Source organism: Electrona antarctica (assembly GCF_951216825.1).
Source record: "Electrona antarctica genome assembly, chromosome: 4".
In the NCBI taxonomy this organism is placed as follows: domain Eukaryota; kingdom Metazoa; phylum Chordata; class Actinopteri; order Myctophiformes; family Myctophidae; genus Electrona; species Electrona antarctica.
In genome coordinates, this window is record NC_136809.1 from 1019521 (window position 1) to 1044520 (window position 25000).

General features: G+C 43.8%; 2 protein-coding genes across 6 annotated transcripts in view; both read left to right on the forward strand.

The window, feature by feature from the left end:
• Positions 1–16153, forward strand: part of LOC306921540 (translation initiation factor IF-2, mitochondrial-like) — a 39984-nt gene extending 23831 nt beyond the window's left edge. Inside the window, exons 9-15 of one of the 3 annotated variants that reach the window (XM_079498708.1) lie at positions 3022–3226; positions 3916–4162; positions 4760–4810; positions 4841–4942; positions 12059–12223; positions 14034–14174; positions 15480–16152. In XM_079498708.1, the coding sequence (XP_079354834.1) occupies positions 3022–3226; positions 3916–4162; positions 4760–4810; positions 4841–4942; positions 12059–12223; positions 14034–14174; positions 15480–15652 (1084 nt within the window). In that variant the 3' untranslated portion in view covers positions 15653–16152. Of the gene's footprint in view, positions 1–3021; positions 3227–3915; positions 4163–4759; positions 4943–12058; positions 12224–14033; positions 14175–15479 lie in introns of all 3 variants that reach the window. The other 2 variants (XM_079498707.1, XM_079498709.1) reach the window with 2 other exon arrangements.
• A 2956-nt stretch (positions 16154–19109) lies between these two features.
• etaa1a (ETAA1 activator of ATR kinase a) overlaps positions 19110–25000 on the forward strand; it is a 36118-nt gene continuing 30227 nt past the window's right edge. For all 3 annotated transcript variants that reach the window (XM_079499107.1, XM_079499109.1, XM_079499108.1), the window contains exons 1-2: positions 19110–19464; positions 24139–24213. In XM_079499107.1, the coding sequence (XP_079355233.1) occupies positions 19284–19464; positions 24139–24213 (256 nt within the window). In that variant the 5' untranslated portion in view covers positions 19110–19283. The remainder of the gene's footprint in view (positions 19465–24138; positions 24214–25000) is intronic.

The window sequence follows — 25000 nt, forward strand, 5'->3', positions numbered from 1 at the left end:
ATATTAATATAATGACTTGGGGAATGGGTTAATATTAATATAATGACCTGGGGGAAAGGGTTAATATTAATATAATGACCTGGGGAAAGGGTTAATATTATTATAATGACCTGGGGAAAGGGTTAATATTAATATAATGACCTGGGGAAAGGGTTAATATTATTATAATGACCTGGGGAAAGGGTTAACATTAATATAATGACCTGGGGAAAGGGTTAATATTATTATAATGACCTGGGGAAAGGGTTAATATTAATATAATGACTTGGGGAATGGGTTAATATTAATATAATGACCTGGGGAAAGGGTTAATATTAATATAATGACCTGGGGAAAGGGTTAATATTAATATAATGACCTGGGGAAAGGGTTAATATTAATATAATGACCTGGGGAAAGGGTTAATATTAATATAATGACCTGGGGAAAGGGTTAATATTAATATAATGACCTGGGGAAAGGGTTAATATTAATATAATGACCTGGGGAAAGGGTTAATATTAATATAATGACCTGGGGAAAGGGTTAATATTATTATAATGACCTGGGGAAAGGGTTAATATTAATATAATGACTTGGGGAATGGGTTAATATTAATATAATGACCTGGGGAAAGGGTTAATATTAATATAATGACCTGGGGAAAGGGTTAATATTAATATAATGACCTGGGGAAAGGGTTAATATTATTATAATGACCTGAGGAAAGGGTTAATATTAATATAATGACCTGGGGAAAGGGTTAATATTAATATAATGACCTGGGGAAAGGGTTAATATTAATATAATGACCTGGGGAAAGGGTTAATATTAATATAATGACCTGGGGAAAGGGTTAATATTAATATAATGACCTGGGGAAAGGGTTAATATTAATATAATGACCTGGGGAAAGGGTTAATATTAATATAATGACCTGGGGAAAGGGTTAATATTATTATAATGACCTGAGGAAAGGGTTAATATTAATATAATGACCTGGGGAAAGGGTTAATATTAATATAATGACCTGGGGAAAGGGTTAATATTATTATAATGACCTGAGGAAAGGGTTAATATTAATATAATGACCTGGGGAAAGGGTTAATATTAATATAATGACCTGGGGAAAGGGTTAATATTATTATAATGACCTGGGGAAAGGGTTAATATTAATATAATGACCTGAGGAAAGGGTTAATATTAATATAATGACCTGGGGAAAGGGTTAATATTAATATAATGACCTGGGGAAAGGGTTAATATTAATATAATGACCTGGGGAAAGGGTTAATATTAATATAATGACCTGGGGAAAGGGTTAATATTATTATAATGACCTGAGGAAAGGGTTAATATTAATATAATGACCTGGGGAAAGGGTTAATATTAATATAATGACCTGAGGAAAGGGTTAATATTATTATAATGACCTGGGGAAAGGGTTAATATTAATATAATGACCTGGGGAAAGGGTTAATATTATTATAATGACCTGGGGAAAGGGTTAATATTAATATAATGACCTGAGGAAAGGGTTAATATTAATATAATGACCTGGGGAAAGGGTTAATATTAATATAATGACCTGGGGAAAGGGTTAATATTAATATAATGACCTGGGGAAAGGGTTAATATTAATATAATGACCTGGGGAAAGGGTTAATATTAATATAATGACCTGGGGAAAGGGTTAATATTAATATAATGACCTGGGGAAAGGGTTAATATTAATATAATGACCTGGGGAAAGGGTTAATATTATTATAATGACCTGGGGAAAGGGTTAATATTAATATAATGACTTGGGGAATGGGTTAATATTAATATAATGACCTGGGGAAAGGGTTAATATTAATATAATGACCTGGGGAAAGGGTTAATATTAATATAATGACCTGAGGAAAGGGTTAATATTAATATAATGACCTGGGGAAAGGGTTAATATTAATATAATGACCTGGGGAAAGGGTTAATATTAATATAATGACCTGAGGAAAGGGTTAATATTAATATAATGACCTGGGGAAAGGGTTAATATTAATATAATGACCTGGGGAAAGGGTTAATATTAATATAATGACCTGGGGAAAGGGTTAATATTAATATAATGACCTGAGGAAAGGGTTAATATTAATATAATGACCTGGGGAAAGGGTTAATATTAATATAATGACCTGGGGAAAGGGTTAATATTAATATAATGACCTGGGGAAAGGGTTAATATTAATATAATGACCTGGGGAAAGGGTTAATATTATTATAATGACCTGGGGAAAGGGTTAATATTAATATAATGACCTGAGGAAAGGGTTAATATTAATATAATGACCTGGGGAAAGGGTTAATATTAATATAATGACTTCATTAATTATTAATTATTATTATAATGATGTTGTGAATTATTCATTATTATAATGACTTCATTAATTATTCATTATTATAATGACCTGGGGAAAGGGTTAATATTATTATAATTACTTCATTAATTATTCATTATTATTATAATGAGAGCAAGGGTAATTATAATTCGGGGCCACGCCCCTATTGTTGTTCTGCTGTTATCGTTGCTGACTGTATGACATGTGTTCTGTTGTAAAGTCTGTTCTGATTGGTCCACAGGCCTGTAAGTGTGTTCTGATTGGTCCACAGGCATGTAAGTGTGTTCTGATTGGTCCACAGGCCTGTAAGTGTGTTCTGATTGGTCCACAGGCCTGTAAGTGTGTTGTGATTGGTCCCCAGGCCTGTAAGTGTGTTGTGATTGGTCCCCAGGCCTGTAAGTGTGTTGTGATTGGTCCCCAGGCCTGTAAGTGTGTTGTGATTGGTCCCCAGGCCTGTAAGTGTGTTGTGATTGGTCCCCAGGCCTGTAAGTGTGTTGTGATTGGTCCCCAGGCCTGTAAGTGTGTTGTGATTGGTCCCCAGGCCTGTAAGTGTGTTGTGATTGGTCCCCAGGCCTGTAAGTGTGTTGTGATTGGTCCCCAGGCCTGTAAGTGTGTTGTGATTGGTCCCCAGGCCTGTAAGTGTGTTCTGATTGGTCCCCAGGCCTGTCACCACAGCCATCGTCCAGAGGGGAACTCTCCGTAAGGGGTGTGTCCTGGTAGCAGGTAAAACCTGGGCCAAAGTCCGCTTCCTGTTCGACGAACACAACCGCCTGGTCACAGAGGCCACACCCAGCGTCGCCGTGGAGATCGTTGGATGGAAGGAGCTTCCTGGTGCTGGGGAGGACATCCTGGAGGTGGAGTCAGAGGTACCTCTCTTGTGTGTCTATAATAAAGTGTCTCCACAGCACAGAGCCAGGGAGGTGTTACACAGAGTGGTGTGTCTATAATAAAGTCTCTCCACAGCAGAGAGGTGGTGGAGTGGAGGAGGTGTTACACAGCGTTGTGTGTCTATAATAAAGTGTCTCCACAGCAGAGGGCCAGGGAGGTGGTGGAGTGGAGGAGGTGTTACACAGCGTTGTGTGTCTATAATAAAGTGTCTCCACAGCAGAGGGCCAGGGAGGTGGTGGAGTGGAGGAGGTGTTACACAGAGTGGTGTGTCTATAATAAAGTGTCTCCACAGCAGAGGGCCAGGGAGGTGGTGGAGTGGAGGAGGTGTTACACAGAGTGGTGTGTCTATAATAAAGTGTCTCCCCAGCAGAGGGCCAGGGAGGTGGTGGAGTGGAGGAGGTGTTACACAGAGTGGTGTGTCTATAATAAAGTGTCTCCCCAGCAGAGGGCCAGGGAGGTGGTGGAGTGGAGGAAGTGTTACACAGAGTGGTGTGTCTATAATAAAGTGTCTCCACAGCAGAGGGCCAGGGAGGTGGTGGAGTGGAGGAGGTGTTACACAGCGTTGTGTGTCTATAATAAAGTGTCTCCACAGCAGAGGGCCAGGGAGGTGGTGGAGTGGAGGAGGTGTTACACAGCGTTGTGTGTCTATAATAAAGTGTCTCCACAGCAGAGGGCCAGGGAGGTGGTGGAGTGGAGGCTCTTTGAGGAGGAGCAGGCCAGGCTTCAGGAGGACGTGACGCTGATCCAGGACCGGCAGAAGGAGCACCAGGAGGAGTACCGTCGCCACAGGGAGGCGCTGTCTCACCTGGGCTGGAGGCAGAGGAGGGTGGCTCTGTACCGCGCCAACCGGTTCTCCCAGCGGCCCTCCGAGAAGAGCCAGAGCCACACCTTGAGCCTCCCGCTCATCATCAAAGGTAGCCCCTCCCACTCGTCATCAGCCCCTCCCACTCATCATCAAAGGTAGCCCCTCCCCCTCATCATCAGCCCCTCCCACTCATCAAAGGTAGCCCCTCCCCTCATCATCAGCCCCTCCCACTCATCATCAAAGGTAGCCCCTCCCCCTCATCATCAGCCCCTCCCGCTCATCATCAGCCCCTCCCCCTCATCATCAGCCCCTCCCACTCGTCATCAAAGGTAGCACCTCCCCCTCATCATCAGCCCCTCCCACTCATCATCAAAGGTAGCCCCTCCCCCTCATCATCAGCCCCTCCCACTCATCATCAAAGGTAGCCCCCCCCTCATCATCAGCCCCTCCCACTCATCATCAAAGGTAGCCCCCCCCTCATCATCAGCCCCTCCCACTCGTCATCAGCCCCTCCCACTCATCATCGAAGGTAGCCCCTCCCACTCAGATAAAAGGTAGCCCCTCCCCCTTATCATCAAAGGTAGCCAATCAGAATGCTGTGTTCTATGATGATGTAAACATGATGATAAATGTTGATGTATGATGTAAATGTGTGTGCGTGTGTGTGTGTGTGTGTGTGTGTGTGTGTGTGTGCGCGTGTCTCTAGGGGACGTGGACGGGTCGGTGGAGACCCTCCTGAACATCCTGGACAGCTATCCGGGTCAGGACCAGACGGGTCAGGACCAGACGGGTCAGGACCAGACGGGTCAGGACTGTCCCATGGAGCTGATCCACTTCGGCGTCGGAGACGTGTCCGAGAACGACATCAACATGGCCGCCGCCTTCTCAGGTAACCCAATGGAGGCTCCTCCCCCATCTCCCTCCTCCTACATAGACTTCTATAGGCTTCAGTCCAATGGAGGCTCCTCCCCCATCTCCCTCCTCCTACATAGACTTCTATAGGCTTCAGTCCAATGGAGGCTCTCCTACATAGACTTCTATTGGCTTCAGTCCAATGGAGGCTCTCCTACATAGACTTCTATTGGCTTCAGTCCAATGGAGGCTCTCCTACATAGACTTCTATTGGCTTCAGTCCAATGGAGGCTCTCCTACATAGACTTCTATAGGCTTCAGTCCAATGGAGGCTCTCCTACATAGACTTCTATTGGCTTCAGTCCAATGGAGGCTCTCCTACATAGACTTCTATTGGCTTCAGTCCAATGGAGGCTCTCCTACATAGACTTCTATTGGCTTCAGTCCAATGGAGGCTCTCCTACATAGACTTCTATTGGCTTCAGTCCAATGGAGGCTCTCCTACATATACTTCTATAGGCTTCAGTCCAATGGAGGCTCTCCTACATAGACTCCTATTGGCTTCAGTCCAATGGAGGCTCTCCTACATAGACTTCTATTGGCTTCAGTCCAATGGAGGCTCTCCTACATAGACTTCTATTGGCTTCAGTCCAATGGAGGCTCTCCTACATAGACTTCTATTGGCTTCAGTCCAATTGAGGCTCTCCTACATATACTTCTATTGGCTTCAGTCCAATGGAGGCTCTCCTACATAGACTTCTATAAGCTTCAGTCCAATGGAGGCTCTCCTACATAGACTTCTATTGGCTTCAGTCCAATGGAGGCTCTCCTACATAGACTTCTATTGGCTTCAGTCCAATGGAGGCTCTCCTACATAGACTTCTATAGGCTTCAGTCCAATGGAGGCTCTCCTACATAGACTTCTATAAGCTTCAGTCCAATGGAGGCTCTCCTACATAGACTTCTATTGGCTTCAGTCCAATGGAGGCTCTCCTACATAGACTTCTATTGGCTTCAGTCCAATGGAGGCTCTCCTACATATACTTCTATTGGCTTCAGTCCAATGGAGGCTCTCCTACATAGACTTCTATAGGCTTCAGTCCAATGGAGGCTCTCCTACATAGACTTCTATTGGCTTCAGTCCAATGGAGGCTCTCCTACATAGACTTCTATTGGCTTCAGTCCAATGGAGGCTCTCCTACATATTACATTACATTACATTACAGTCATTTAGCAGACGCTTTTATCCAAAGCGACTTACAATAAGTGTATTCAACATAGGTAGGGAACAAAAACTACTAATCACCAGAAGTTTTTAGTGCATTTTCTGCAAAAACAAGCAACCAAGAGTATACCTAGCGCTAAGGTAAAAGTGCAATATATCAGCTACCTATTTCCTTAACCAGATGAGACAAAATAGCTAAATCAAATGAGCATGAGCTAAAACAATTAAGTGTATCGACTAAACAAGATCCAATAAACAATACAACAATAGAAAACAAGCGTTCGTACAACTAGTTAACAACAAGTAGGTCAGGCAGAGAGGAAGGGTAGTGTTTCCTGAAGAGGTGGGTTTTCAACCTGCGGCGAAATATGGGCAGTGACTCTGCTGTCCTAACATCAGTGGGGAGTTCATTCCACCACTGTGGGGCCAGAACAGAAAAGAGTCGTGACCGTGTGGATCGGCCAGAAGGACCCTTGAGTGACGAGGCAATCAGTCGCCCCGAGGTGGCAGACCGAAGTGGTCGGGCAGGGGTGTAGGCATCGACCATAGCCCGGAGATAGGAAGGAGCTGTTCCTTTCACTGCCCTATAGGCTAACACCAGGGTTTTGAACTGGATGCGGGCCGCTACGGGGAGCCAGTGTAGAGAACGGAGAAGGATGGTTGTGTGGGAGAACTTGGGGCGGTTGAACACCAGACGAGCCGCAGCTTTCTGAACAAGCTCCAGAGGTCTGATGGCAGATGCCGGAGCACCAGCAAGGAGGGAGTTGCAGTAGTCCAGGCGGGAGATGACGAGAGCCTGGATGAGCACCTGGGCTGCCTTCTCCGTGAGGAAGGGGCGAATCCTCCTGATGTTGTAGAGGAGGAATCTGCAGGACCTTGTCACTGATGCGATGTTTGCCGAGAACGTCAGTTGATCGTCCAGGGTCACACCCAGATTTTTCGCAGTCCGAGTTGAGGTCACCACAGCATTATCAATGGTGATGGCCATGTCTCGGTGCGGACAGCCCTTCCCCGGGAGGAACATCAGCTCGGTCTTGTCCAGGTTGAGCTTCAGGTGGTTTGTCGACATCCACGCCGAGATGTCAGCCAGACAAGCAGCAATGCGTGCCTCCACTTGGGTATCAGAGGGGGGGAATGAGAGGATCAGCTGGGTGTCATCGGCATAGCAGTGGTAGGAAAAGCCATGGGAGTGGATGACAGCACCCAGAGATGTAGTGTAGAGAGAGAAAAGAAGAGGACCCAGAACCGAGCCTTGGGGAACCCCAGTTGTGAGCCTGTGTGGTTCTGACACAGACCCTCTCAGCATCACCTGGTAGGAGCGACCCGTCAGGTAGGATGCAAACAGGGAGAGTGCAGAGCCTGAGACACCCATCCCCTCGAGGGTGGAGAGGGGAAGCCAATAGACTTCTATTGGCTTCAGTCCAATGGAGGCTCTCCTACATAGACTTCTATTGGCTTCAGTCCAATGGAGGCTCTCCTACATAGACTTCTATTGGCTTCAGTCCAATGGAGGCTCTCCTACATAGACTTCTATAGGCTTCAGTCCAATGGAGGCTCTCCTACATAGACTTCTATTGGCTTCAGTCCAATGGAGGCTCTCCTACATAGACTTCTATTGGCTTCAGTCCAATGGAGGCTCTCCTACATAGACTTCTATTGGCTTCAGTCCAATGGAGGCTCTCCTACATAGACTTCTATTGGCTTCAGTCCAATGGAGGCTCTCCTACATAGACTTCTATTGGCTTCAGTCCAATGGAGGCTCTCCTACATAGACTTCTATTGGCTTCAGTCCAATGGAGGCTCTCCTACATAGACTTCTATTGGCTTCAGTCCAATGGAGGCTCTCCTACATATACTTCTATAGGCTTCAGTCCAATGGAGGCTCTCCTACATAGACTCCTATTGGCTTCAGTCCAATGGAGGCTCTCCTACATAGACTTCTATTGGCTTCAGTCCAATGGAGGCTCTCCTACATAGACTTCTATTGGCTTCAGTCCAATGGAGGCTCTCCTACATAGACTTCTATTGGCTTCAGTCCAATGGAGGCTCTCCTACATATACTTCTATTGGCTTCAGTCCAATGGAGGCTCTCCTACATAGACTTCTATAAGCTTCAGTCCAATGGAGGCTCTCCTACATAGACTTCTATTGGCTTCAGTCCAATGGAGGCTCTCCTACATAGACTTCTATAGGCTTCAGTCCAATGGAGGCTCTCCTACATATACTTCTATTGGCTTCAGTCCAATGGAGGCTCTCCTACATAGACTTCTATAAGCTTCAGTCCAATGGAGGCTCTCCTACATAGACTTCTATTGGCTTCAGTCCAATGGAGGCTCTCCTACATAGACTTCTATTGGCTTCAGTCCAATGGAGGCTCTCCTACATAGACTTCTATAGGCTTCAGTCCAATGGAGGCTCTCCTACATAGACTTCTATAAGCTTCAGTCCAATGGAGGCTCTCCTACATAGACTTCTATTGGCTTCAGTCCAATGGAGGCTCTCCTACATAGACTTCTATTGGCTTCAGTCCAATGGAGGCTCTCCTACATATACTTCTATTGGCTTCAGTCCAATGGAGGCTCTCCTACATAGACTTCTATAGGCTTCAGTCCAATGGAGGCTCTCCTACATAGACTTCTATTGGCTTCAGTCCAATGGAGGCTCTCCTACATAGACTTTTATTGGCTTCAGTCCAATGGAGGCTCTCCTACATAGACTTCTATTGGCTTCAGTCCAATGGAGGCTCTCCTACATAGACTTCTATTGGCTTCAGTCCAATGGAGGCTCTCCTACATAGACTTCTATTGGCTTCAGTCCAATGGAGGCTCTCCTACATAGACTTCTATAGGCTTCAGTCCAATGGAGGCTCTCCTACATAGACTTCTATTGGCTTCAGTCCAATGGAGGCTCTCCTACATAGACTTCTATTGGCTTCAGTCCAATGGAGGCTCTCCTACATAGACTTCTATTGGCTTCAGTCCAATGGAGGCTCTCCTACATAGACTTCTATTGGCTTCAGTCCAATGGAGGCTCTCCTACATAGACTTCTATTGGCTTCAGTCCAATGGAGGCTCTCCTACATAGACTTCTATTGGCTTCAGTCCAATGGAGGCTCTCCTACATATACTTCTATAGGCTTCAGTCCAATGGAGGCTCTCCTACATAGACTCCTATTGGCTTCAGTCCAATGGAGGCTCTCCTACATAGACTTCTATTGGCTTCAGTCCAATGGAGGCTCTCCTACATAGACTTCTATTGGCTTCAGTCCAATGGAGGCTCTCCTACATAGACTTCTATTGGCTTCAGTCCAATGGAGGCTCTCCTACATATACTTCTATTGGCTTCAGTCCAATGGAGGCTCTCCTACATAGACTTCTATAAGCTTCAGTCCAATGGAGGCTCTCCTACATAGACTTCTATTGGCTTCAGTCCAATGGAGGCTCTCCTACATAGACTTCTATTGGCTTCAGTCCAATGGAGGCTCTCCTACATAGACTTCTATAGGCTTCAGTCCAATGGAGGCTCTCCTACATAGACTTCTATAAGCTTCAGTCCAATGGAGGCTCTCCTACATAGACTTCTATTGGCTTCAGTCCAATGGAGGCTCTCCTACATAGACTTCTATTGGCTTCAGTCCAATGGAGGCTCTCCTACATATACTTCTATTGGCTTCAGTCCAATGGAGGCTCTCCTACATAGACTTCTATAGGCTTCAGTCCAATGGAGGCTCTCCTACATAGACTTCTATTGGCTTCAGTCCAATGGAGGCTCTCCTACATAGACTTCTATTGGCTTCAGTCCAATGGAGGCTCTCCTACATATACTTCTATTGGCTTCAGTCCAATGGAGGCTCTCCTACATAGACTTCTATTGGCTTCAGTCCAATGGAGGCTCTCCTACATAGACTTCTATTGGCTTCAGTCCAATGGAGGCTCTCCTACATAGACTTCTATAGGCTTCAGTCCAATGGAGGCTCTCCTACATAGACTTCTATTGGCTTCAGTCCAATGGAGGCTCTCCTACATAGACTTCTATAGGCTTCAGTCCAATGGAGGCTCTCCTACATAGACTTCTATAAGCTTCAGTCCAATGGAGGCTCTCCTACATAGACTTCTATAAGCTTCAGTCCAATGGAGGCTCTCCTACATAGACTTCTATTGGCTTCAGTCCAATGGAGGCTCTCCTACATAGTCTTCTATTGGCTTCAGTCCAATGGAGGCTCTCCTACATAGACTTCTATTGAGAATGGGGACATCCAACTGGGACAAGTCCTGGACCGGAAGAGGCAGATATGCATTAGACCCAGCCGGCAACAGCCCAGCTTTAATGATCTTAAATCCCTTTATTTTAGATTGTTTTGTAGTAATAATACAACATAAACATTAAAGATACTTTAAAACAGTTGTCATGTTGCACACATGCTTAAAATAGCTCTTATTTGCGCCGCCCTCGTTGAAAACAATGTATTTCCAACTCCAGCTTGTCTCAGTTCAGGCTGCATGAACAGTGCTCTGAGCGCTCGGTTTCTGCCCCCTCAATGTCACAACTCTTCTATTCGAAGGCTCTGGCCCACTTCAGAGCCATCGAATAGAAGAGTTACCACATTGAGATTGAGATTTTCGATCCCATCCATTCAAATGGAGGGGGACCACTTTGGATGATGACGGATATCATCGTGACATATAATAGACATTGTCTATTTGCTCAGACACTGTGACGTACAATTCTCCATTCATTGTCAATATGGGAACTTAATGTTCGTGTAGGACGAAGTGTTTGTGGACGGTAACCAAACGCTGGATACAGGAGGGGCTAGCACCCCCCAATGAACTCCCAGAAGCAAAGATTTGAGTTTAAAACGTTCGCTGTGAAAGAATTATAGATTTGAGTTTCAAGGTTCAAGGTTGTCTTTATTTGTCTCCCTTGGGATAAATTTGTCTTGGAGACGGAGTCACAGCTGCATACAAATAACATACACGTTCACATAAGAAAAACACCATGAAACATACAAAATAGAGATATTGCACACATTCCCTTGATAAAGTGCAGTTTAGTCAATAAAGTGCATTCGGCAATCTCTGATTGAGCATTTTGATTGACAGGGGAGTTTAAAACGTTCGCTGTGAATGAATATATATTCAAAGATTTGAATCACAACATAAAAAATCACACCCGTGTGAACTGAGTGGTGTAAGGTCTTAGCCTGTCTGACGTAATTAAATCATGTCTGACGTAATGAAATCACACCCGGGTGAACATAGCAACCATGCTCATTTTTTCTGCACTAACAAAGCCAGTTGTATGAAATCACACCCGGGTGAACAGGGTGAACATAGCAACCATGCTCATTTTTTCTGCACTAACAAAGCCAGTTGTAGGAGTGGTTTACACCACTCAAAAAAAACTAAATTGACAATAAATGGATAATTTTACGTCATAGTGTTTTGCGTCATAGAGCAAAAAGTGTCAATTATATGTCATGATGATGTACGGATGTAGCCTGGCTAATAAGCCAGACTAATATCACACAACACTGTCGCGGTATATCAGTCTGGGCTGGCTCCACTTGGATTTCATTTCCCGGGGGGCGGGTTCAAACATTTTCTCTTTGACGCAATTGGTCAGAGCTACTGTCAGTCAAAAGTCTCAAGCATTGAACGTCACTGTACCAAAGCCCGCCCATATTGCATACCGTGTCCCGATTGGTCCGACCTGTTCTCGATTGTAGGAAAGAGGCGTGCTACTGAGCCTCGCCAGACCGAAATCCGCTGGTAGGCAACTTTTTTTTGCCAACGGCTGATTCGGTCTGGTTTATTAACCAGGCTAGTACGGATGATACGAGCACCCTTCACTTCACACGGGTGTGATTTTTATTTTCACCATAATTAACATGAATGAATATGTTTATTTAATTTTTAACCCCTTCAGGCTCCATCTATGGCTTCAACGTGTCGATCAACAAGCACGTCCAGCAGATGGCGCTGAAGAAGGGCGTTCCGGTGAAACTCCACAAGGTCATCTACAAACTGATCGACGAGCTGAAGGACCAGCTGAGCAGCATACTGCCCCCGGTGGTCACGGATAATATCCTGGGTACAGATTACACCTTTTATTACATACTGCCCCCTGGTGGTCACGGATAATATCCTGGGTACACATTACTCCTTTTATTACATACTGCCCCCGGTGGTCACGGAGAATATCCTGGGTACACATTACTCCTTTTATTACATACTGCCCCCTGGTGGTCACAGAGAATATCCTGGGTACACATTACTCTTTTTATTACATACTGCCCCCTGGTGGTCACGGATAATATCCTGGGTACACATTACACCTTGTATTACATACTGCCCCTGGTGGTCACGGAGAATATCCTGGGTACACATTACACCTTGTATTACATATACTGCCCCCTGGTGGTCACGGAGAATATACTGGGTACACAATACACCTTGTATTACATATACTGCCCCCTGGTGGTCACGGAGAATATACTGGGTACACAATACACCTTGTATTACATATACTGCCCCCTGGTGGTCACGGAGAATATACTGGGTACACAATACACCTTGTATTACATATACTGCCCCCTGGTGGTCACGGAGAATATACTGGGTACACATTACACCTTGTATTACATACTGCCCCTGGTGGTCACGGAGAATATACTGGGTACAGATTACACCTTTATTACGTCATAGTATGTCTGTTTGGGGTAGGAACAGCTGCAGTACCGCTGGCTGACCTTAAGTGGCGCTGTTGAGCAGCCTTAAAAGGCCATTCACCATGAGCACTATAACTAGCAGCCTGCACCGCTCACTTCACACAGGTGTGATTTCTGAGCCCCAGCTTTTGCCCCCACACGTCTCAAGTTTTGCCATATTGACGATGAGCGGCGAAATGACGTCAGAATTCCACGCCATTAAACGCCGTTGACATTGAAGGGAAAGTTTATGTCATTATGTAAACGAGCAAATCGGCTAACCAACAGGCATTCTGATTGGCCAGAATTAACCAATCACAGGCAACAGGCAATCTGATTGGCCAGTATGGGATGATGCATGATGATGTATGATAAGAGCTGATAATTCCGCTAAATATGATGTAAATTAAACAGTTGTATCACGGTTAAAATGATGATAACATAAATTGATGTACGATGACAAGAGCGCCCCTCACTTCACACGGGTGTGATTTTTATTTGACAAACCCATCCTGGGCGGGAACCCCTTTTGGTGTTTTAAGCATTATGTTATACTTTAGCTGTTGAAAAATGGCAGATCTAATAATAATAATAATATCTCAAACTTATATAGCGCTTTTCTGAGTACCCAAAGACGCTTTACATGGGGGGGGCTTTACAGAGGGGCTTTACAGAGGGGCTTTACAGAGGGGCTTTACAGAGGGGCTTTACAGAGGGGCTTTACAGAGGGGCTTTACAGAGGGGCTTTACAGAGGTAACAACAAAAACAACAACATCTACAAGCTCATAGCGCGGCACTCGGTGCCGCGCTATGAGCTTGTAGATTTGCTATTTTTCAATAGCTAAAGATCTACAAGTTCATATCGCGGCACCGAGTACCGCGCTACGAGCTTGTAGATCTGATTTTTTTTTTTTTATCGTGAAAATGTGGTGCAAATCTTTGAATATATATTCTTTCAGAGTGAACGTTTTTAACTCAAATCTTTGCTTCATGAGGGGGTGCCTGGAACAACATATTTTCAGATGGGGGTCCGGGGCCAAATACAGATAATTCTGGGGGTCCTTGACATGTAAAAGGTTCAGCACCACTGAATAGAAGCATAGGTGGTTCTTCAGAAAACATTTGTAGAATCGTCATCGGGTCTAAATGTGCTAAAGATCTGTTGTGGTTGTTGTTCTGGTGTCGTCCACCAGGGGAGGCGTCCGTCCTGGCCATGTTCGAGGTGACCACGGGGAAGAAGAAGGTGGTCGTGGCGGGATGTCGAGTTCATAAAGGACTTCTGGACCGCAAGATGACCTTCAGACTGACCAGGGGAGGGACTTTACTGTGGGAAGGTAGGGAGTTCCTCAGGGCTCTGTTCTAGAACCAGTTATTTTGGGCAGCGGTGGCCTAAGGGTTAGAGGTAGGGGTGGGTCCCGAAACTCGGGACCAAGCAGGTACCGAACCGAACATGCTTGGGTACCAGTTACCCATTACATTAATTCAATTTCGGTTCTAACTATCGGTTCCTACAGATGTGCGCAGTCACGTGCTAATTATTTATTTATTTAACATCAAAATCCGGTGAAACACTGTTGTAAGGAGTAGCTGCTGCGAGCATCTCTTTCTCTCTATGCAGACGGGGGACGTGGGGGGTGGGGGGATCGTTTGGGGATAATGTTTGCGCTTCAGCCAGTCAATCAGTGAGACAATCACACGCAGCTGAGTGATCAGTGAACGGCCGCACGCACATCAAAGGCAGAGTCTCACGGCTGTACAGAGTTGCTAATTAATGGCTGTGTCTGCACTCCCAACGCAAGCAGTTGGAAAAGGAAAGGAATCACTTCTGTCCGTGACATGGAAAAGGAAAGACTTACTTCTGTATGTGAAAATAACCAATTCTACACACGCACATATAGAGCAAATATAGAGCAAGTGTGTGTGTGTGTGTGTGTGTGTGTGTGTGTGTGTGTGTGTGTGTGTGTGTGTGTGTGTGTGTGTGTGTGTGTGTGTGTGTGTGTGTGTGTGTGTGTGTGTGTGTGTGTGTGTGTGTGTGTGTGTGTGTGTGCAGGGCCGCTTTTTGGGTAGTGCCAATGGTGCCACAGGGCCTCGCGCTAGGCAGTGTTTTTTTGTATTTTTTAAAGAAACAATAATGGCATCGCAGCCGTTCCGTTCCGTTCCGTTCCGTTCCGTTCCGTTCCGTTCCGTTCCAGCCCGTTCCATCGCAGCCCGTTCCGTCGCAGCCCGTTCCATCGCAGCCCGTTCCATCGCAGCCCGTTCCATCGCAGCCCGTTCCGTTCCGTTCCGTTCCGTTCCGTTCCGTCGCAGTTGATTTTTCAACTGCGACCGGAATCGATAAGCAGAACCGGTACCGGTACCGGATTCACAAAAATCCCAACGATACCCATCCCTAGTTAGAGGCGCGCCCTTGTTACCGGTTTGATTCCCCGGACGGGCAGGAAAAATCTGGAATTTACGTCATATGTGTCTGAGCAAATCGACATTGATGAAAGAGCGCCGCTCACTTCACACGGGTGTGATTAAAAATCACACCCGTTTTTAATCTATTGATGACTGAATGTAATCTATTGATGACTGAATGTAATCTATTGATGACTGAATGTAATCTATTGATGACTGAATGTAATCTATTCCTTTAGGCTCTCTGGTGGCGCTGAAGCATCACAAGGACGACGTCCAATCAGTGAAGAGCGGGATGGAATGCGGCCTGTCGGTCGCCGATGATGACATCACCTTCTCGCCCGGTGACGTCATCGTCTGCTACGAGCCAATAGAAACGCAGCAGAAGATCATGTGGGACCCGGGCTTCTGATGACGTCATCGTTTATGCTAATGAGATCTTTATTTTCCGATGCGTGTGCGCTTTGGACTAAACCCGACATCTGTCCAACCATCACTAAACAAAATGTAAAATATACCATAAAAAATATTTCGCATCAAAATATATTCATTCTTTCTCTGCTAAGTAGGAATATGTTTGTACCCCCCAACTATGGGACGTTATCTGCTAGATACGAACATATTCGTGCCCCCCGGCTATGGGACGTTATGCGCTAGGTACGAACATATTTGTGCCCCCCAGCTATGGGACGTTATGCGCTAGGTAAGAACATATTCGGACCCCCCCAGCTATAGGGCGTTATCTGCCAGGTATGCGTACCTCTAACTCTAGTCTCAAAGACAATCTGTGTCCTTGAGCCAAATATGGGCGTGTTGCCTGCTGACTTCCTGTACATGTCATTGGATGATGTGTGTGATTCATGTTGAAAATGTCATACTGTAAAATGTGTCTTTAATTTATAATAATAAAAGAAAATCATTGATTCTCTCTGTGTGTGTGTGTGTGTGTGTGTGTGTGTGTGTGTGTGTGTGCGTGTGCGTGTGCACGTGCACAAGATTTTAGTCTACTAAAGTCACTTTTTGTCCAAATATGGTATAGAGTTTAAGGCATTTTTGTCTTATTAGCCAGGGATTAAAAAAAATGCTGAACTATCCCTTTAAAGTACATTTCGATGGCAATACTTCTGTACGTTTACTTGTACTGATATTACTACTGTAACAGAGTATTTATATTACTACTGTAACAGAGTATTTATATTACTACTGTAACAGAGTATTTATTCATTACACTATTACTACTGTAACAGTATTTATTCATTACACTATTACTACTGTAACAGAGTATTTATTCATTACACTATTACTACAATTTACAATAATTAGCCATTTATCAAACACTCTTAATCCAGAGCAATTTACATTAAGCAAGAACAAAAAGCATGGCAATACATCACCAGGGCTGGACTGGCCAGGACGTACCTGGTCCTTACCAGAGCTACATCCCTACCTGCTTTCTCTGCACCATTTAAAGCCCTTTCCAAATGTTAAAATGTTAAAAAACAAGAGGTTAAGACCGCTAAACCAAATAGAATAAAGTTTACCTTCAGAAAAAGTGTTGTTTATGGCTTCTGAATGTAGGTCTTTTAACATGTAATGTCTATGGAGTGACGTCACGTCAACACCACTAGGTCAGGAAAGGGGGCGTGGAAGGGCTGTGAGATCGGTCTATTCAAAACTGGCCCCTCGTAAAAAAAATATAAATTTTTTCTGTACATGTTTATTTCCCCCCGTTTTACCTCCTTCCATGATCTCCTGTTTTATTGTTTTATATAGAAGTGTATATTTGTTTGTTCGTCTGATGAATTGAGCATGCTGGACCCTGTTGTGATGCTTTATCAGTGTGTCGTTATAGCCTTCTGCAAACTGTTAATCAATCAATCAATCAATGACCATAAGAACATTTGATTTTGTGTAAAAAAAAAAAAACTGTAATTTTTAATAATATTACTATATTTAGTTCTTCAAATCAAACAGAAGTTAGATAAATGATAAAATGCTGCGCAGCTTTCACTCTCCAACAACAACAACAACGGCCACGCATGCGCAGTGTGCGGCGCAACCACGACGCCCTCGAACACTCCCCAACAACCCAACAACATCCTGCCAGTGTTGCCATGTCTGCTTATTATAAGCGACTTTGGGCTTGTCTGTAACATTGCTTATAAATATTGGTAGTTGCGGGTTGCGTTTTTTTGGGGCTTGTTTTCTAAAGTGTAGTTGTTTATTTGGGCTTGTTTTCTAATGCTGTTTAAATCTCCACGTGAAGAACCTCCACATTCTACATTCTCCACATCAGATCTACAAGATTAAGAGCTATTTACTATATTACAGTAGTAATAGTGTAATGAATAAATACTCTGTTACAGTAGTAATAGTGTAATGAATAAATACTCTGTTACAGTAGTAATAGTGTAATGAATAAATACTCTGTTACAGTAGTAATAGTGTAATGAATAAATACTCTGTTACAGTAGTGGGCGTGGAAAGGGGGCTGTGAGATAGAGCCCCCTTTCCACGCCCCCTTTCCGCTAGCTAGTGGTGTCATTTAACATTAGCATTTACACGTTTTTTTCTCTGGAGAATCTAAGTACATTTCCTAATGTAAAAATGTGACAGACCAATATTATTATGAAGCAAACAAGATGGTAAATCAGCTCGAACAGATAGAACAAACCTTACCTTGAGAAAACAAAAGTTGTAGACTTCTTAAATGACCTCTGTTAACATGTAGTGTCTATGGAGTGACGTCACGCTATCACCACTAGCTCCGAAAGGGGGCGTGGAAAGGGGGCGGGGAAATTATGTGAGTCCCCCCCACTGCCCCCCCCCCCCCTTTTCCCCTCACTGTATATGTTTCTTTTCCCTTTTTTACCTCCCTTATGATGAATTCCTGTTCTGTTCTTTGATTATATAGAAGTGTCTATTTGTACGTCTCTAAATGTTTTGATGAATTGAACAAGGTGGACCCTCTTGTAAACAAGTTTTTTTTTGATTGATTGAAATATTTATTAACAGTTTGCAGAATTACAGTACATTTCAAGCACAAACTCAATACAAAGGCTGTTAACTGTGAGTGGACGACCCAATTAAGCATTACACTTGTTTACAAGAGGGTCCACCATGTTCAATTCATCAAAACATTTAGAGACGTACAGATAGACACTTCTATATAGTCAGAGAACAGAAACGGAATTCATCATAAAGGAGGTAAAAAGGGAAAAGATCTACCATATGGGCACTTTGGGCACGTGCCCAGGGGCCCTTGGGCACGCTAGATTGGCTGTCACTCTGGGGGGGGGGGGGGGGGGGGGGGGTAGGCGACTGGAAATAGGCCAATATAACGCATAAAACCGGCATAAGCCCTTCGAGCTTCAGTGCCCAGGGGCCCTCAGAGGTGTTAATCCGGCCCTGGGGCATTCAGATTAGAGGCCAGTTTCGAATTGCACGTATGGTGCCCTTGAGTGTAATGCTTTATTCAGGGTCGTCCACTCACAGTTAACAGTCTTTGTATTGAGTTTGTGCTTGAAATGTACTGTAATTCTGCAAACTGTTAATACATATTTCAATCAATCAATCAATCAATCAATCAATCAATCAATTTGTGTTGTTAAAAAAAAATTGTCACATTTATTTTTTTCCATGATTGTTTTTGAAAGTAGCAGATCTACAAGCTCTCAACGCGTCGCAAATGCGACGCATTGAGAGCTTGTAGATCTGCTAGTTTCAAATAGCCTAGTAGTTAGGCTTCTTTTGGGCTTGTTTTTTCATGTACCTGGTTGCTTGTTTCTCTCACACAATGTGGCAACCCACTGCATCCAACCTGCCCGCCAGCCGAAATGCATTGTGGGATGAAAACAAGATGGCGGCGGGCTGTTTGAAAATACGTCTTTTAGAAGAAGATCTAAAACAACCAAACAAAGATTAATTTCATGAACACAAAAAGCTGCATTCAACCAAATGATGTCGCGTTCCATGATGCGTTGTTGTGACGTCAGCTTGTAGTCTCTATACGTCAGTTTGTAGTTCGTTTAGTTTAGGTCACTATGAGCAGCGGCAGAGCCAACAGACTGAGTAGAAGATCTATTAGATCTCCACACACACAGCAACAAGACACACACAGTAGATCTCCACACACACTCATCAGATCTCCACACACACTCATCAGATCTCCACACACACACATTCAGCCAGATGTGTGTGTTGCTGTGGACTCTACAACAGCAGGTGAGTAGAAATACTCTATACTCTATTTACAGTGGTTCCCAACGGGGGGTCCCTGAGGGAGTTCCAGGGGGTCCCTGAGGGAGTTCCAGGGGGTCCCTGAGGGAGTTCCAGGGGGTCCCCAGATAAATGATAGTTTGGAACCAAATGGACTCTAAAGTTCTGTAACTCTGAGTGTACAAATGGAACCAAATGGACCCTTATGGGTCTGTAACTCTGAGAGTGTACAAATGGACCCTTATGGGTCTGTAACTCTGAGAGTGTAACAAATGGAACCAAATGGACCCTTAGTTCCATTTGTACACAGAGTTAAATTAACATTGATTTTACAATATAAGTTGGAGTCTCAGAGATAGAAATGCCATTAAATGGGGGTCCGTAGAATAATGCAGGTCAAACTGGGGGTCCTTGAAATTAAAATAGTTGAGATGTTGTCCACAGTTCCATGTTGTGTTGATGTTGGTACCATTAGGAGAGATAACATTATGTTGGTACCATTAGGAGAGATAACATGGTGTTGGTACCATTAGGAGAGATAACATGATGTTGGTACCATTAGGAGAGATAACATGATGTTGGTACCATTAGGAGAGATAACATGATGTTGGTACCATTAGGAGAGATAACATGATGTTGGTACCATTAGGAGAGATAACATGATGTTGGTACCATTAGGAGAGATAACATGATGTTGGTACCATTAGGAGAGATAACATGATGTCGGTACCATTAGGAGAGATAACATGGTGTCGGTACCATTAGGAGAGATAACATGATGTTGGTACCATTAGGAGAGATAACATGATGTCGGTACCATTAGGAGAGATAACATGGTGTTGGTACCATTAGGAGAGATAACATGGTGTTGGTACCATTAGGAGAGATAACATTATGTTGGTACCATTAGGAGAGATAACATGGTGTTGGTACCATTAGGAGAGATAACATGATGTCGGTACCATTAGGAGAGATAACATGATGTTGGTACCATTAGGAGAGATAACATGATGTCGGTACCATTAGGAGAGATAACATGATGTCGGTACCATTAGGAGAGATAACATGGTGTCGGTACCATTAGGAGAGATAACATGGTGTCGGTACCATTAGGAGAGATAACATGGTGTCGGTACCATTAGGAGAGATAACATGATGTCGGTACCATTAGGAGAGATAACATGATGTCGGTACCATTAGGAGAGATAACATGATGTCGGTACCATTAGGAGAGATAACATGATGTCGGTACCATTAGGAGAGATAACATGATGTCGGTACCATTAGGAGAGATAACATGATGTCGGTACCATTAGGAGAGATAACATGATGTCGGTACCATTAGGAGAGATAACATGATGTCGGTACCATTAGGAGAGATAACATGATGTCGGTACCATTAGGAGAGATAACATGGTGTCGGTACCATTAGGAGAGATAACATGGTGTTGGTACCATTAGGAGAGATAACATGATGTCGGTACCATTAGGAGAGATAACATGATGTCGGTACCATTAGGAGAGATAACATGATGTCGGTACCATTAGGAGAGATAACATGATGTCGGTACCATTAGGAGAGATAACATGATGTCGGTACCATTAGGAGAGATAACATGATGTCGGTACCATTAGGAGAGATAACATGGTGTCGGTACCATTAGGAGAGATAACATGGTGTTGGTACCATTAGGAGAGATAACATGATGTTGGTACCATTAGGAGAGACAACATGATGTTGGCACCATTAGGATTTAGGAGAGATAACATGATGTTGGTACCATTAGGATTTAGGAGAGATAACATGATGTTGGTACCATTAGGAGAGATACCATGATGTTGGTACCATTAGGAGAGATAACATGGTGTTGGTACCGTTAGGAGAGATAACATGGTGTTGGTACCGTTAGGAGAGATAACATGATGTTGGTACCATTAGGAGAGATAACATGATGTTAGGAGAGATAACATGGTGTTGGTACCGTTAGGAGAGATAACATGATGTTGGTACCATTAGGAGAGATAACATGATGTTAGGAGAGATAACATGATGTTGGTACCATTAGGAGAGATAACATGGTGTCGGTACCATTAGGAGAGATACCATGATGTTGGTACCATTAGGAGAGATAACATGATGTTGGTACCATTAGGAGAGATAACATGATGTTGGTACCATTAGGAGAGATAACATGGTGTTGGTACCATTAGGAGAGATAACATGATGTTGGTACCATTAGGAGAGATAACATGTTGTTGGTACCATTAGGAGAGATAACATGATGTTGGTACCATTAGGAGAGATAACATGATGTCGGTACCATTAGGAGAGATAACATGATGTTGGTACCATTAGGAGAGATAACATGGTGTTGGTACCATTAGGAGAGATAACATGATGTTGGTATCATTAGGAGAGATAACATGATGTTGGTACCATTAGGAGAGATAACATGATGTTGGTACCATTAGGAGAGATAACATGGTGTTGGTACCATTAGGAGAGATAACATGATGTCGGTACCATTAGGAGAGATAACATGGTGTTGGTACCATTAGGAGAGATAACATGGTGTTGGTACCATTAGGAGAGATAACATGATGTTAGGAGAGATAACATGATGTTGGTACCATTAGGAGAGATAACATGGTGTCGGTACCATTAGGAGAGATAACATGATGTTAGGAGAGATAACATGATGTTGGTACCATTAGGAGAGATAACATGGTGTCGGTACCATTAGGAGAGATACCATGATGTTGGTACCATTAGGAGAGATAACATGATGTTGGTACCATTAGGAGAGATAACATGATGTTGGTACCATTAGGAGAGATAACATGGTGTTGGTACCATTAGGAGAGATAACATGATGTTGGTATCATTAGGAGAGATAACATGTTGTTGGTACCATTAGGAGAGATAACATGATGTTGGTATCATTAGGAGAGATAACATGATGTTGGTACCATTAGGAGAGAGAACATGATGTTAGGAGAGATAACAGGCAAACGTTGATCAAAATAACAATTCTACATTCTCTAATTGTGTAGACTTATTGTAAATTAACTAATGCAGATGGCTAAATATCATCAAATGGTGGTCCGTGGCTCAAATGGGTCTGAGAGGCTAAATGTCATCAAATGGTGGTCCGTGGCTCAAATGGGTCTGAGAGGCTAAATGTCATCAAATGGTGGTCCGTGGCTCAGATGCTGAATAAATAAATAATGTCCCTTGATGTGAAAATCTTTGCTACGGGGGGGGGGGGGGGGGTCCCTGGGTTCCTGGAACAACATATTTTTCAACAACGTATGAGGGTCGGTGGCCAATTACATATCATTTATGGTTTATGGGGTCCTTGACATGGAATAGTTTGAGAACCACTGATATAGAAACATAGGGTTTAACCCTGTGAGAACCACTGATATAGAAACATAGGGTTTAACCCTGTGAGAACCACTGATATAGAAACATAGGGTTTAACCCTGTGAGAACCACTGATACAGAAACATAGGGTTTAACCCTGTGAGAACCACTGATATAGAAACATAGGGTTTAACCCTGTGAGAACCACTGATATAGAAACATGAGGTTTAACCCTGTGAGAACCACTGATATAGAAACATAGGGTTTAACCCTGTGAGAACCACTGATATAGAAACATGGGGTTTAACCCTGTGAGAACCACTGATATAGAAACATAGGGTTTAACCCTGTGAGAACCACTGATATAGAAACATAGGGTTTAACCCTGTGAGAACCACTGATATAGAAACATAGGGTTTAACCCTGTGAGAACCACTGATATAGAAACATAGGGTTTAACCCTGTGAGAACCACTGATACAGAAACATAGGGTTTAACCCTGTGAGAACCACTGATACAGAAACATAGGGTTTAACCCTGTGAGAACCACTGATACAGAAACATAGGGTTTAACCCTGTGAGAACCACTGATATAGAAACATAGGGTTTAACCCTGTGAGAACCACTGATATAGAAACATAGGGTTTAACCCTGTGAGAACCACTGATATAGAAACATAGGGATGTTTTCTGAAAACTGTCAGGATTTAGAAAACATTTGTAGAATCTGTTCTCAGGTCTAAATGTGTTAATGTAATAATTAATTTATCTTATCGTTCTGTATTAATTAACATAATTATTAATTAACATAATTATTGCTTACCCGAGCCCCTTAGATAGCACTTTATGTAGACTTAGAGATTGCATTTTATTACAGACTTGTTACGTAGACAGCACTATTGCATTTTATGTAGTCATAGCACTTTATAGTATATGAATAGCATAGTATAGTATAGTTTATATTTTCATTATATAGATATTCCACTGTTACGTTCTTAGCTTACGCATGTATTGCCATGCTTTTTGTTCTTGCTCAATGTAAGTCGCTCTGGGGCGGGAACCCCTTTTTGTGTTGGCATTATGTTATGCTTTAGCTATTGAAAAATATCAGATCTACAAGCTCGTAGGAGCTTGTAGGTCTGCTATTTTTGAAAAATCAAAGAACAACTGACATAGAAACATAGCTTTTTCAGAAAACTGTCAGGATGTAGAAGACATTTTTAGAATCTGATATCAGGTCAAAATGGGTTAAGAGTGTCTGATAAATGCCTAAATTATAAATTGTATTAATGAATCAATTTGTTTTCTCTGCAGACTTTAAGACTCCAACACGAGTGACCAAGTCCCGCTACGGGGGAGGGTTCAACGCCGAATCCCGCTACGGGGGAGGTAATAGTCCCTCTTTTTTTCTTTAAGGTTTTATCCCACAATTTTGTAACCCATTTTTTCACCCAGTGTCAATTATCTAATGTAATCCTGGGTGCTACACTTCCTCTGCCAACATGAGGGGGGCAGCGGACTGACCTCATGCTTCCTTCTATGCATGAGGAGTCCAAGCTGCTTCTTTTCACCTGACAGGGGGAGAGTTTCCCCGGCCGGACGTAGCGCGTGGACATATTTTCAGATGGTGGTCGGCGGCCAAATACAGAAAATTCTGGAGGTCCTTGACATGGAAACATGCTGGGTCTCAAACCCGTGACACGCTGTCATGCTGGATTACCAGCCACGGTGCCTGGACCGCTAGGCCGGCCATCCCCAGGCAGGCCATCGGCAAGATTTTAATTTCCTTGTGAAATGTCCCTCTGTCTCCCTCTGTCTCCCTCTGTCGTACTCTAGGAGGAATTACATCTTAAACCCTTTCTCTAGTCCAGGGATTCCCAAAGTGGAGTCCGGGGACCCCCAGGGGCCTGTGAGGGAGTTCCAGGGGGTCCGGGGACCCCCAGGGGTCCTTGAGGGAGTTCCAGGGGGTCCTGGGACCCCCAGGGGCCTGTGAGGGAGTTCCAGGGGGTCCGGGGACCCCCAGGGGCCTGTGAGGGAGTTCCAGGGGGTCCGGGGACCCCCAGGGGTCCTTGAGGGAGTTCCAGGGGATCCGGGGACCCCCAGGGGCCTGTGAGGGAGTTCCATTTGGGAGACCATTTGGTCTCGTCCCATAGGTGGAGGGTTCATTTAACATATG